The sequence below is a fragment of the Ovis aries genome, chromosome 16, assembly GCF_016772045.2.
Source record: "Ovis aries strain OAR_USU_Benz2616 breed Rambouillet chromosome 16, ARS-UI_Ramb_v3.0, whole genome shotgun sequence".
Lineage (NCBI taxonomy): Eukaryota > Metazoa > Chordata > Mammalia > Artiodactyla > Bovidae > Ovis > Ovis aries.
Genome location: NC_056069.1, coordinates 2097440 through 2112194, shown reverse-complemented (window position 1 = coordinate 2112194; position 14755 = coordinate 2097440). Strand labels below are relative to the sequence as shown.

Sequence of the window (14755 nt, the reverse complement as noted above, 5' to 3'; positions counted from 1 at the left end):
ACAGCAGACCGGCATTAACCCTAGTGAACATGGTCTGGTTAAGTACAAAGTCATTTTCACAAAATGTGCATTGCTTCTCTCCTAGCGGATATCAAATGTTATGATGCTACATTATCAGGGAAAGTCCATTATATTTGGCATTATCCCAGGATCCAAACTTACAAATAGCATTAACCCTTTAGTGGCTGGATCCTGGTACAGATCTTTCTTTTAAGGCCTCCTTGCATGTCTTTCCCTCACAAAAGTGCACACGCACACACACACACACAAACACACTTGTCTAGACTTTTCCTTGAATAGTCTTCCAGACCGAGATTATCTTTGCAATTAGCCATCTTATAATCACAGGGCTGCTCAAATCATTCTTGATGAGAAGAAGATGATGGTGCTGATGATCACGGTGATGAAGCCCTGATTGCTTTGGGCATTAAAACAAAATTTTAAAACTTAACAGGCATTATGATTTACTCATTATCAGTAGTCTTTGGAAAACATAGTTTACTATTTCACATACTTTGAAAATATCTTGCATATTCTGGAAAAAAAATATTAGTAAGAACACTGGACTTCAGGTCGAGTCTGGCTCTTTTGTCTCATTTGAGTCACTGATTTGCTGTTGACCTTGGGGATGTCCTTGTATTTCTCTGGGCCTCAGTGACCTCGCCTATAAAATCAGGGCACTGAATTAGATGATACATCAGATAGGGTAGTAGCAGAAATCTGATTTCCCCAGCTAAACTAAGTAAGCTCTGTTCAGTTTTCTTCCTTAAGACAGTCAGCCCAGAGCTGCTTCTCCATCCTTAGGGTGTGACTCTTCATGGCTTCAAGGTGGCTACTGTGTCTCCAGGCATCTTATTCTTTGCCAGAAAGGAACAAAGGGAAAGACTACAAGCAAAAAAAAACCGTGCTATGCTCACTGCTATGCCCTCCCTTTCATTTTAATTAGGAAAAATTTTTCCCTGAAACCCCAAGAAGTTTATTTCTGTTGATTCTCAGAAATCATGTTGGGTCACATGGCCATCACTAGCCAGAAATCATTGTTAACTGGACAAATTGTAATCACGGAAAAAAAAAAAAACAAACCAGGGATCAGTTAGCTAGGAAAAAGGGTGGAATGGCTATTACGTGGGCACTCAGCCAGGTTTGCCACTGATAGCGTCCATGTTTCACTCTGTCTTGGATGCTTCACAAATTGCACTTTAAAACTCATCATTACCCGATGTAGTGTTCTTACTACATTGGTCCCCCATGTATACAGCGCTTGGTTCTGGTTTGGATTAGCAGATTAACCTCATTAGCTTGCTGGAGAAAGCCTGCTAATGCCAGCATCTGGCAGAATGCAAAGTGGGATGGGGCTGGGGACCCATCCATCCACTCTGCCTCCTCTTTCTGCTCCCCTACCCCTGAAGCAGACAGGCAAGGAGAAGACAGCCAGGTAACTAAGGAGCAGCAGGAAAGTCCCTTCAGGCCTGTACACCTTCCTCTTCCAAGGAGGCCAGGCTAAGAGACGAGGAGACGGCCATCCTTGCAACAGAACCTTTTCCTTTTTGTTTCCTACAGTGCACATCTGTGTCTTTGTTCGACTTCTCCATAACTCCATGAACATTTTACTTTGGGAAACTCTGCCTCCCTTGATGGGTGTAGGCTTGGTGGGGACATTGATGGAGCGGTCACCCAAGGAAGAATAATAGAAAGGTGTCTCCTAGAGACTGGACCTTTAGCAGAGTGATGTAGGGATAGAATATCCTGCCCTGGATCACACCACCTGCCCTGGATCCTTGAGTGGCTCTAATCCTACCCTTCATAGCCCATTTTCCCTTGCCCTTCCAATCAGTACCTTCTCCAATTAAGGCAGCCACAGTCGGCATCTCTTTCTTGCAATCCCCAAACCCTAACAAGTATATCTTTGAATTCCGCTAATTCACCCCGCAGGTACTTGAATACAGCAAGGGGTGCATGACGCTTCTGGACAGACGCACCAGTGTACCTGTCCTGCTGCTGCTCGCTGTTCCATTGCTCAGTCACGTCCGACTCTTTGCAACTCTACGGACTATAGCATGCCAGGCTCCCCTGTCTCGAATCCACCTCTCATCCACTCTGTGATGCTGGACACACACTCTCTGCCTCTCTGTGCCTCAGTTTCCTTGCTGGTAAATCAGTGGGTTGGACAGACCTGTAGCTTCAAACTATTCTCTGAAGTGCTTAAGGGTTTCTCCCAGAAAATCTGCAGGGATCTCCTTAGGAGCTCAGGAGAGTAGCTCTACCCACCCTCCTGCCCCCCACCCTGCCCGTCCCACTTCAATTAGAACAGCTTGGCTTTCATCCAATTTCTGTATTGAGCAGGGTATATTCTTTTTATTGGTCCTCAGCTAAAAATAAACATTTGAAAAATGCTGGACAATATGCTCTCTAAAGGCCCCTTCCAGTTCTGATGCTCTGTGATTCTAAGCAGGTAGAGTATTTGGTAACATCTTTTCATTCATCAGCATAATTGGGAGCGCAGAAGCTCCTGCCAAAACAATCTATATCTAAATAAAATCTTCTGTGTGCAAAACAACGGCAATGAAGGACATTCAGAAAAGCGCAGGCTGTGCGGAGGAACCGGAAACAAACAAAGCACAGATCCCTGTTTTGCAATCCTGGCAACACTTGGGATGTAGGTCTGGGAGAGGAAGCCCACCACAGCTTCACCTTGTCTCTGCTGTCACAAAGCAGGGAAGGCAAAGTCATCTGCAGGCTGAGTCTGGGCCCCTTGCTTCACTGGACACATTTGGTGCTTTTAAAACTTTCAACTAGTTACCACCAATATTAATAAATTAGAAAATGCATTTAAAAGGTATGTTTCTAGGCTTCTTTTGATAAACTGGAAGCTGTGGCAATGTCCGCCTTGCATTCTAATAGGACAGCAGCCAACCAGGCAGGACAGCAACTGCTCCTTCCAGCCGGGGTGCGCCTGCCTCAGTCTGCAGCCCCACGGCTCCCTCCCAGACTCCTGCCCCGTGGCCAGATGCTGGCTACCACCAGCACTGTGGACTTTTCTCCTATGGCATGGTAGTGGTAAATGACATACATAATGTTTCTTTTATCCCTATCATTATCCAAAGCAGAGAAACAAAAAAAAAAATGCTGTTCCAGAAACACAGGGCAGAGATGGTGTTTCTTTTGGTGATGGCTTGCAAAAGAGGGGAGTTTCATACACACACATACACACACACATGTACACATACAGAGGATATCTGGTAATGTCTAGGCTTTCCCTGGTGGCTCAGAGGGTAAACAATCTGCCTGCAATGAGAGACTCCTGATCCCTGGGTCAGGAAGATTCCCCTGGTGAAGGGAATGGCAACCCACTCCAGTAATTTTGCTGGAGAATCCCATGGATAGAAGAGCCTGGAAGGCTACAGTCCACGAGGTCATAAAGAGTCAGACGTGACTGAAATGACTTAGCGTGCACGCAAAGACATTTTTGGTTGTTACAGCTAAGGATGCTGTCATAACAGGGTGAAAGTGATGATAAAGCTCTCCCATGGGTGTGGCCTCCACGACTTCCCACTGCCAGTGTGTGCCCTTCCAAGCCTCGCAGCACCCTGGGAGATGGCGCTGTCTCCCCAAGCTGGGCCAGTGTCACTCGGGCCCCTGCTCTGCGCCTCACAGCGTACAAATGACAAGGCACGGCCCCCGGCAGAGGTGCAGTCTGTTCTGGGTCCAGACCCCCAGCTCTCCCTTCAGTTTTGGGAACCAGTCTACGACCCTCCTCCTGCCAGCATGTGCTCTTGACCTGAGTGCAATGCTGCCAGCAAACACAGCCCAGGCAGATGTCCACCTGCTTTCCCCACGATGAATGCACCTTGCTAGGAAGGGCGAGGAACAGCTGTCCAGGAAGTCAGATGGGACTGACAGATGCTAAGAGGTCTGGGGAGGTGATTTAGGTTGAATCCAACAGGCGGGCAGAGTTTTGCTCTACTGAAGAGAGTCCACATCTAAGACGAGCACAGAGCAGTTCAGTAGCAGAATCAAGGAGGGCGCACGAAATAGGAGGTGAAAAGAGCTCGCTACTACCCATTCGTCCTTTCTGCACAGATTTATGGAGCAGGATTCAGGCCTTGGGCAAGGTGTGCAGCCCCCATCCTCCTGAAATCAAAACCAAGCTCTGCGGCTTGCTACTGTTTCATCTCAAGCAAGCGCCTTCCCTCCGAGTTCCCTGATCGATAAAATGAGGGGGAAATGTTTCCATCTTGTAGGAGGTGATGTGAAGATTAAATAAAATCTCCTTGTACAGGGCTGACTCAGACTCTCAATAAATGTCTTGCTGACTCCATCTCCCCTTCCTTCCTCCCATAGGTACCACTCAGCTTGTCCAGGATTCCTGTAGCTCACTGAAGCAGGGACAGCTTCTGGGATCACCTTCCAGCTCAAATCCTATCACAGGAGAACCTCGACTGCCACAGAATCAATCCTGCCCCGTGAGTCTGGAGGGCCTTCGGGAGATCACAACGTCACGTAAGAAGCAGGATGCAGAACGCGCACCAATCAGCAGGAAGCACACGTGACGGGGGAGGCCGTGCATCCCCACAGCAGTCATGCTCTTTCTCCTTGTAAATTCCAGTTTGATTGCTTACCCCCTCAGGGGCATCAAGGAGAAGCGGATCCACAGCTGTCCTAGGGGATGGGAGGCTGGGATGGGCACTCTCTCTCATCAGGCACTTATTAAAGACCTGGGGTGCGTACAGTGATAAACTGTTATTTCAAGCTTCCTCTGCTGAAACCCCCACGGCCCTCCAACAGATGGTCTTCAAGAAGGAGCCTGGCATGTGCACACGTGTCTGTCTGAATGCTGTGCCTACTCACCAAGCTTGTACCACATATCACGGATGGAGAAGCCAATTAGCCGTCTCATGTCCCCGTACCTAGGAGAAACAAAAAAAAAAATGTCTGCTTCAGGCATCACCTCAGAGATTCTCACAAACCTCCCCCGTCCTTTTCAGGAGCTCCAAATGACACCTACTTATTCAGGATTTTGTTGTATTTGGCGTGTGAGAACTGCTCCAGCTGCAGAGAATCCTGAGTGATAAAAGCCACCGCCAGATGAAAATAGTTGTTCCACAGCTGTAAACGGAAGAATGCAGAACTGTCAGGGGGAGTGCTGAAGTGGGGAAGCATATTAAACGCTGGGTAATGTGAATAATTTATGAAGATGGCAGAAGACAGAGGCAGAACCAGTTTAATTCTGTGCACTGCAATTTTCTAACTGGCACTGACTCTGAAATTAACATTCCAGCCAAAGGAGGACAATGGATGGATTTCTCTGGGCACTGACCATGTACGTCCTCTCTCTGACAATAGGACTTGGGCAAGGAGAAAGATTTTAGGGCCGCTCTTTTTTTATTGCTGTTGTTTTGCTTCATTTTGTTTTTCTGGAAAATGAATAACTCAGCCCAGCTGGGTGCCCTGGTAAGGTGGTTCTCTGCCCTAGAATTAGGGGGCAATAAGGGATAAGGATTTCAGAGACTCTCATATCAATTCTAAAAGAAATCAACCCTGAATATTCACTGGAAGGACTAATATTAAAGCTGAAGCTTCTGGTGCAAAGAGCCAACTCTTTGGAAAAGACCCTGATGCTGGGCAAGATTGGAGGCAAAAGGAGAAGGGGATGGCAGAGGATGAGATTGTTAGATAGCAACACTGACTCAATGGACATGAACCTGAGCAAACTCCAGGAGATACTGGAGGGCAGGGAAGCCTGGTGTGTTGTAGTCCATGGGCTCACAAAGAGTTAACAACAACAGTGTCTCTGGAAGTCTTTCCTAATTCACCTGGCAGTAGAGGACCAGCCTGCCGCCTATTCCATCTTAGAATACGTCACCTTCTCCTTCCCTTTAGCTCTATGGTTTTGAAGTTTGGTCCTGGACCAGTAGCACCGACATCACCTAGGGACTCGTTAGAAATGGAGGTTCTCTGGCCCCACTCCAACCTACTGAATCCAACCCCAGAAATCCATGTGTTCACAGGCACTCCGATGATTCTCATGCTCATTTGCGCTCAAGGACCACTGAGGCCCAGCTGATAAGTAGGCTTCCCATAATTTTAACATTTACATGATCTCTTGGTGCTAAATGCAGAGACTAGAACCCGCTTCACCCGCTCATGGTGAAACAGGTCCAGCAAAGTGTGCGGCAGAGGGAAAGTGCTCCAAAGATCAGCAGGAGTGACAGTGACATTGATGCAGGCCACAGAACAGAGAGATCGAAACTCACACCAAGGTCCTATGGAGCCTCAGTGAACCCATCTGCAAAGGGGGGGGGGAGTGGGTGGGTTGGGGGCGGTTAGCTCTGTATCCACCGCAGAGGACTGTGGTAAAGATGATGTGCTTAAATCCAGAGAGATGACATGGGGTGGGAGGGGGGAGGGGGGTTCATGTTTGGGAACTCATGTACACCCGTGGTGGATTCATGTCAATGTATGGCAAATCAAGACAGTATTGTAAAGTAAAATAAAGTAAAAATAAAAATTTAATAAAAAAATAATAATAAAGGGCATGGATCTCAGTAAGAGCTCCAAAGCTCTGGTTAGCCTTACTATTCTTTTCATTATTCTGGTGACTTCTTTGGTACCAAAGCAAATAATAGTACAACCTGGTGCCTTTGGTGCTCAAGAGCAATTATTATAAAATGTCATGGCCCTGAAAGGAGCAGGTGGACGAAGCCCACACTTGTCCAGCATTCTCTAAATGCTGACTAGCAAGAGGAAGGGTAACACCAGCTAGAGAAGTCACCTGCCAGTGAGGCTGCCATCCTTCACTCAAAGATGCTTACTGGAGGTTTCCAGTGGCCAAGACTAAGTGAGAAGCAGCTATGCCTTTGGTAATGTCCTTACTGCTGTTGCTTTCACTTGGGTTTGTGGCTCCTATTTCAGAGAAAAGCAAAACAAGCCCTTTGTTTTACCATGGGCCAGACGCTCTCCCACATATCCCTCCCTCCATCTCTCAAAACCTGGCAACCATTATTAGACTCATTTTACAGATGAGAAGAACAGGTGTAGAGGGGTGAAGTATTTTGCCTAAGGTCACACAGCTTGTTATACATAGAGCAGAGCTGGGGTTTAAACCCAGGCTTACTGACTGATGGGGCTTCCCTGGTGGCTCAGAGAGTAAAGAATCCACTTGCAATGCAGGAGACCCAGGTTCGATCCCTGGGTTGGGAAGATGCCCCCTGGAGAAGGGAATGGCTACCCACTCCAGTATTCTTGCCTGGAGAATCCCGCGGACAGAGGAGCCTGGAGGGATACAGTCCGTGGCGTCACAAAGAGCTGGACGTGACTGAGCGACTAACACTTTCACTTTACTTTTCACTACTGATTGATACTCAGGTCTCTTTCTACATGCTGTGGTCTGTCTTTAGCAGAGCCTATACTGACACATATTTACAGAACATCTTCAATGGGCCGGGTATCATCATGTGGGGCCAGGGCAGTGGTTACACAGACAGCAGCTCCTGCCCTCGCGCAGCTTATACTCTGTTGAGGGAATAGCTTTCCTTCTTTTACCTGAAACTTTATTTCTCACAGTCCAAAAGACCAAGTCTTTCCGGGGTGCAGTGAAGTGACCTCCTGGCTTGTGGCCTCCATAAAATCAACTCAGCACACAGAGCCCAGGACCAGATCCTATCCTTCCCTTCCTCAAAGTCTTCCAAAGGTGGCCCATCACTCTGAGAATCAGATCTCAAGCTCTTCTGTTTCCATAGTAACCTCACTTCCAAACACAGTGAAGGTCAGGGTGTCTCAGCCACACCAGCTGCCCTTCCTCCTGGTGGCCCTATGACTTGCAAGTTCTGACAACGTGTTGCTTTGTTTGCTCAAGCCCAGAGCTCACATCTCGTCCTGTTTAAGACCGAGATATGAGACTACGAGCCGAGGAAAGGGAAAGCCTGGCCACAGGACATGGAATGGGTTATTTTTTAGGGTGAGAAATTCCTGAATTTAGGGGATTTCAAAAGAGTAATCAGGATACAACAGGAAATAGATGTGTAACAAAGCGAGCTGAATTAGCATTGCTTTTGAGAAAAATTCCAGAAATCTCACACCTAACATGTTGGAGAACAGCCAAACGTCAAATCTAGTGAAACTTCTCACTAAGTTCTACTTCTGTCCCACCTGACTTAGTCCCTCAAGAATGGTTTACGTCACCCTATTCCTGATGCTCTTTTTTCTTTAAAGTTGAGATATAATTCACATATCATAACATTGACTTTTAAAAATATTCCATTCAGTGGGTTTTACCATACTCACTAGCAGATTTACTACTATTTACTAGTAGTAAATCATCACTACTATTTAATTTTAGAACATCTTCATCGTCCCCCAAAGACACCTTCCACCCATTGGCAGTCGCTGCCACTGCCCCATCCCCCTCAGCCCCTGGCAACCACGAAGCTACTTCAGTCGCCGTGGATCTGCTCTTCTGCCATTTCAGGGAAGTGGGGTCACGAGCTGTGTGACTCTTCCCGTCTGGCCCCTTCCACTGAGCATAACGTTTTCCAGGCTCGTCCACACTGTCAGAGGCCTCAGTTCCTCATTTATGTTTATTGCTGGGTACTGTCCTGGGTGTCGGTATAGACAGATAAACTACATTTTGTTTGTCCAATACGGACATTTGTTTGTTTTTACCTTCTGGCTTTTAGGGCTTCCCTGATAGCTCAGGTGGTAAAGAATCCGTGTGCAATGCAGGAGACCCTGGTTCAATTCCTCGGTCAGGAAGACCCGCTGGAGAAAGGATAGGCTACCCACTCCAGTATTAGTGCGTTTCCTTTGTGGCTCAGCTGGTAAGGAATTTGCCTGCAATGCGAGGGGTCTGGATTCAATCCCTGGGTTGGGAAGATCCTCTGGAGAAGGGAAAGGCTACCCACTCCAGTATTCTGCCCTGGAGAATTCCATGGACTACATGGCCCATGGGGTTGCAAAGAGTCGGACACATCTGAGCCACTTTTACTTAGCTTCACTCTAAAACTGAAAAAAAATTACAGGAGGAAAATTAAATATTCTTGGGCTTCCCTGATAGCTCAATTGGTAAAGAATCCACCTGCAATGCAGGAGACCCCAGTCTGATTCCTGGGGTCAGGAAGATCTGTTGGAGAAGGGATCAGCTACCTACTCCAGTATTCTTGGGCTTCCCTTGTGGCTCAGCTGGTAAAGAATCCACCTGCAATGCGGGGAACCTAGGTTCGATCCCTGGGTTGGGAAGATTCCCTGGGAAAGGGAAAGGCCACCCACTCTAGTATTCTGGTTTGGAGAATCCCATGGACTATATAGTCCATGGTATTGCAAATTTTTTAGGGCTTCCCTGATATCTCAGAGGGTAAAAAGTCTGCCTGCAATGTGGGACACATGCAGGTTCAATCCCTGGGTTGGGAAGATCCTCTGGAGAAGGAAATGGCAGCCCACTGCAGTATTCTTGCCTAGAGAATCCCATGGACAGAGGAGCCCAGCGGGCTACAGTCTGTAGGGTCACAAGGAGTTGGACATGACTGAGCGATTTCACTTAAGCTTAAGCTTTGGCCTTTATGGATAATACTGCGATGAACATTTACATATGAATTTTTGTGGGCATACGTTTTTGGTTCTCTTGGATACACACTTAGGATTGCACTTGATTTTCTTTTGACTTCCCTCCTTGAAGATCTTTGTGAATCACAAGACCATAGGTCCAGTGCTTCTTTCTCTCAGTAGATCAGAAAGTATGCTCCCCAGCCTGGATGGGGGGGAGGTTTGGGGGAGAACGGATACATGTATGTGGGTGTGCACACTCTCACTACAGCCATACCCTATGCACTGTAGTCCGCCAGGGCCCTCTGTCCATGAGATTCTCCAGGCAAGAACACTGGAGTGGGTTGCCCTGCCCTCCTCCAGGGATCTTCCCGACCCAGGGATCGAACCCATGACTCCTGTAGCTCCTGCACTGCAGGCAGATTCTTTACCGCTGACCCACTAGGGAAGCCCAGATACTTGTATATGTATGGCTGAGTCCCTTCACTGTTCATCTGGAACTATCATAACATTGTTAATCAGCCTCACCTCAATACAAAATAAGAAATTCAAAAGAAAAGGAGCAGTAATGTTAACGCTGAGTGTTTCACCCACAGCCCCCCTCCAGTTCTGCCTGTGAGGCTCTGTGGGGCTGACCCTGGGACTGAGGGGGGCTGTTCTGGCCAGCAGCTCCACGGAGGGCCTGGGAGTGAGCAGTGGCGGCGACTAGACACAGCGGGACCCTCGTGCCACCTCCTCCCTGCATCTTCCTGACTCTTGCTCCTGAAAAGTCAGAGCCAAATGAACTAATCTGGCATTCCAGGCAGTTTCCAGTGTTTTCTCCCACAGCAAACTGCCTGTTCCAGGGACGGGGAGGAACTGGTCTATTCAGACTCACAGAAACAACACGAGCATCTCGGTCCCCATGGCTCTGTTCGTGGTGGTTCTCACACCTGCAGCAGCCAAGTCTCGTCCTTTCATCAAAGCCCAGCTCAAGACCCACCGCCTCCACCAGGCCTTCCCAGAAGGCAGAACTCATCGGGCCTGCTCAGCCCTTCCAGATTCGAGCAGTGTGAGTAGGCGCAACCAAAGATGTGGATTCATTCACTCTTCCGCACGCAAACTTGTGTTCCACTCACTTCCCGTGGCGTGACGGCCCAGTGGTTCAGAGCACGTGCATCAGTGCCTCCCAGACTAGGCGATGAAGACCAGTCTCTCTTACTGGCTGAGCTGTTGTTGGCTAGTTACTGGACCTTTCTGAGCCTCATTTTTCTTACTTATAAAATGGAAAAGATCAGGGTAACTACCATAAAAAAGTTGTTACAAGTGCTGGATGAAATAGGATGTGCTTGGAGACCTCCACCAGCACGCCGTCGATGGAACGCAGATGCTGGCCACGGGGCTGGCTCCTCTGTACGGTCCACCAGTGCCAAGGGTGCTGCCTTCCACTTGCATCCTTAACGCCAAATTCTGCACAATGGCTTGAATACAGTGCTCCAGAAAATACTTATTTATTGATCTCCATTTTGTTAGAGAGATTTTCCAGTTGTTTCAGAAGATTTCAGGTTTTTCTTTCCTCCCTGCCCCAAGCTGCCTGGTGGCATTTTATTAAGAGCCTTGCTGGATGGCTCAGAGAAGCCACAGAATCTTTGGCAAAACGCACAGGTTCCTTTTCCCTGGGGAAGAAGTAAGGTGATTTCTGATTGGGAATTTCATATTTTGAAACCACAGGACAACAGAAGGTTAACGCTGGGATAAATTTACAGGTCATCTGATCTAATTCTATTCACAGATGTAAACAGTGAGATCCAGATAAATTAAAGAGCCACCCAGTCATACTGCTATTGGGTGTAATTAGAACCCAGCTATTTTAATTAACTCTCAAAAATTATAAATGTAGTATGCACATAGTAAACAAATTAAATGGTTGAATGGTTAAATAGTAAAAGTTATTTTCCATCCTACCTTGGACCCTAGTCTAATTCCCCAGAAGAAAATATTGTTAACAATTTACCGGCTATCCTTCCAAAAATTTTTGTGTATAAACAAACATATGTGTAGACGTCTTTTTTCACTAGTCTGCTCTACTTTGCTGTTTTCTCTCATCAGCATTACTTGCAGATGTCCCCACATTAGCGTGTACGGATCCGCTTCATTCTCTTTTATGTTGCATGGTCTGCTGCTTGAAGAATGCGCTTCAGTTTTAACCAGTTTCCTATTTACAGACATTTAGCTGGACTCCAACTTGTTTCTTCTTTAGCATCCATGCTGTAATCAGCACCCTTGTTTATACATCTTTACGCATGACAGACTTTCGTAGTACCTGTTCCTAGAGGTGGAACCACGACGGCCCAGGGTCTACGCAGATTTTGTTATTGTTTGTTTGTTGTCTTTGTTGTTTGTTTTCATAGATACTATCAGGTTGCCTTCCAGAATTCCAATCCAGTTACCAGCTCCCTTGTCATGGGCAAACTCCCCTAACTCTCTTTCGACAGTATCTAAAGGGGCCGTCCCAGACGGTGCTAGAGCTAAAGAACCTGGCTGCCGATGCGGGAGATGAAGAGACACGGGTCCGATCCCTGGGTTGGGAAGATCCCCTGGAGGAGGGCATGGCAGCCCACTCCAGAATCCCTGCCGGGAGAATCCCCGGGACAAGGACCCTGCTGGACTACAGCCCATAGGGCTGCATAGGATAAGACACGACTGAAGTGACGTAGCAAGCATGCAAACTACCACCCAGTTTTGTGATCTCAGTTCACAAATCACTTCCTGGAGAAGTCTTCCCAGCTCGCTTGGACTAAAGCAGATTGACCCTAATTTCAGTCTGTTCGCAGGACTCAGGACATATCTTACGCTGAAGTATTGGGCTGGCCAAAAAGTTCGTTCGGGCTTACCATGGTACAGAAAAGCCTGAACGAAACTTTTGGCTAACCCAATCATTTATTCCGTCTCCTCTACCAGATAAAAGCATCATGCAAGCAAGAACTTCATCTCTTTATCTTCTGTTGTACATCCAGTGACTAAGATCATGTCTAACTCAGCATACGCTTAGGAAATATTTATTGAATGCATTCACTAATAAGCCTATGCCTGTGTCCTTGTTAAATCGTCCCTAGAAACTAGGCTATTTGTATTATGGTTCTCCCCATTTTTAGAGAGCAGGCGATTGAGGCCCAGAGAGGTTGAAGAACTGGCCCAAGGTTCCGCAGTTATAAAACGGTGAAGCTGGCATTTGAATCCAAGTGTATGTGTCCCCAGAAGGTCTAGGCTCAAGCTACTCTGCTCTTCTGCTGAAACTGCTTTTCTTGTTCTTTCCTAATATCCCATTAGCCTTTTTTGCTGGTTGATGTTCATCCACTGGTCTGTCGGATATCTTTACAGCAGAGACATCAAGAATCTTTGATCCTATAAGATTCTTTGTCAGTGGCCTTGAATTATTATTTACCCCAAATTCTTAATTTAAAAAATAAAGGCCCAATACCCAGGGTTGCTAAAATGCAGTCACTGTACCCTCCCCTGTGGTGGAAAGACTCAGGTGCCATGGCCATTCTGAAGATGCCATTAATTTTGGGAGTGAAAGTTTCCAATTACAGATTCAGGTTGGGAGCATCAGCCAGAGGTCGTCTGTGGCCCTCAAGCAAAGCAGGCAGGGCCACAGACGCTGTCACCAAGCACGTGACCGCGCTCCTGCCTGGAAGAGGGGTCCTGCCGCGGCCCCCCAGAGGGGCGTGCTCTGGGCCTCTGCAGGGCTTCCGTGAGTGCTGCGCGTGCTGCCTCTCTCATTTTTTGCCATCTCGGGTTACACTGCCCGTTATAGAGACCAAGCCTGCCCTCAGCCGTCCACAGTGGCTGGGGATATGCTGGTAGGTTTTCATTTCACAGGGTCTCCAGTATAGGTTCAAAAATGATCCCAAGATATCTGCTGCCCAGATAATCCAGAGCTGCCTCAAGACTAAGGCTGGAATTAATGAAGGCAGAGCCAATCAGAGCTCCCCAAGTGGAGAGAATGGTCTTAGTAGCAAGCAGAAACTCGCCTAAGATGGAAAAGTTTACCTGGAGCCACAGAGCACATCTGGTCCACTGATTTCTGGGCCAATCAGAGTTTGTAACATCTAGAGGCTAACTCCACAGCCAATCACTGTCCAGATCTCTACCCCAGGGCCTGGAAGAGCTCATATGAACCGACAGTGCTTCTGGAGCTACACAGAGCTGTCTGTTAGGCACCCTATTTCTGAGAGACAGTGCAGAATAGTGAAAAGACAGGCCTGGGGTTGAATCCCAGCAGCCCCACTTAATAGCTAGATGCCCTTTAGTGGGAAAATCAATCACTTCTCGGAAGTTCAGTTTACTCACCAGGAAAATGGATATTTCCCAACCTAACAGGGTGTGATAAGGGTCAAAATGCCCTACATCAACGCCTAACAAAAGTTAGTCATCTTCTTCAAAAGCTTAGATGCTAGAAGATGGATTTATAGTCTGCTATTGAGACTCCAAGGTCCTTGAGGGCAGAGCAATGTTCTGCTTTGCTTCTGAATTTCTCAAAGTAATAGTCTAGACTCATGAAAACTGCTCTTAAACAAAAATTCTCACTGAGTTAAACTGGAAATCTTCTCTTGGTCTTCCTTGACCAGGCAAAGAGATGTGAATGTCAAGGCCCAGTATCTTGAATAGGCCTGGGAATGCAAATTTTTTTAGCTCCAAGCAAGAAATGTCATTTTTGTAATTTCCGGGTCTCATCACCTACAGAATAGCACCCACAGAGCTTCCTGCCTTTTTGCCCTTTGAATCATAAAACCACAGTTCCAGAAAAGATACTCAGGATAATCTCTTTGTACTTGCCCCTCCTCTGGACAGCAGCTGCCCAGGCCAGCAGCCCTTAGTGATGGATGCTGTTCCTGTTGATATTAAATGCATAATTAATGAAACCATAAGAAGGAAACAAGGCGTGTTCCAGCAGGGTACAGAGAACAAATCCATTCTCACATGAGTGGGGTGACGGTAGAACAAAGATAAGGTTGAAGAATGGTCCTCTTCTTGAGTGCTTCCCAGTAAATATCTATGGAAGTCTCATTCGGAAAAGAGACTTATTTCACTTTGTAATGTTGGCCACTTTCCAGTTTACAAATCTCGTGGGTGCGACAGTCCTAGGCAGTGTTGTGGTGTCCAGAACGGGGCCTCCCTACGGTCCTGTTTGCGGAGGACTGACACAGGGGTTCCCAGACCTGGTGTGTCTAGGAGC

The 14755-nt window shown here is 47.2% G+C and overlaps 1 protein-coding gene across 1 annotated transcript in view; it reads right to left on the bottom strand.

Moving 5' to 3' along the window:
• DOCK2 (dedicator of cytokinesis 2) overlaps positions 1-14755 on the bottom strand; it is a 473410-nt gene that overhangs the window by 76276 nt on the left and 382379 nt on the right. The window contains exons 31-32 of the mRNA XM_042233648.1: positions 5006-5106; positions 4849-4907 (exon numbers count right to left, since the gene is read on the bottom strand). Coding sequence (XP_042089582.1) covers positions 4849-4907; positions 5006-5106 — 160 coding nt within the window. The remainder of the gene's footprint in view (positions 1-4848; positions 4908-5005; positions 5107-14755) is intronic.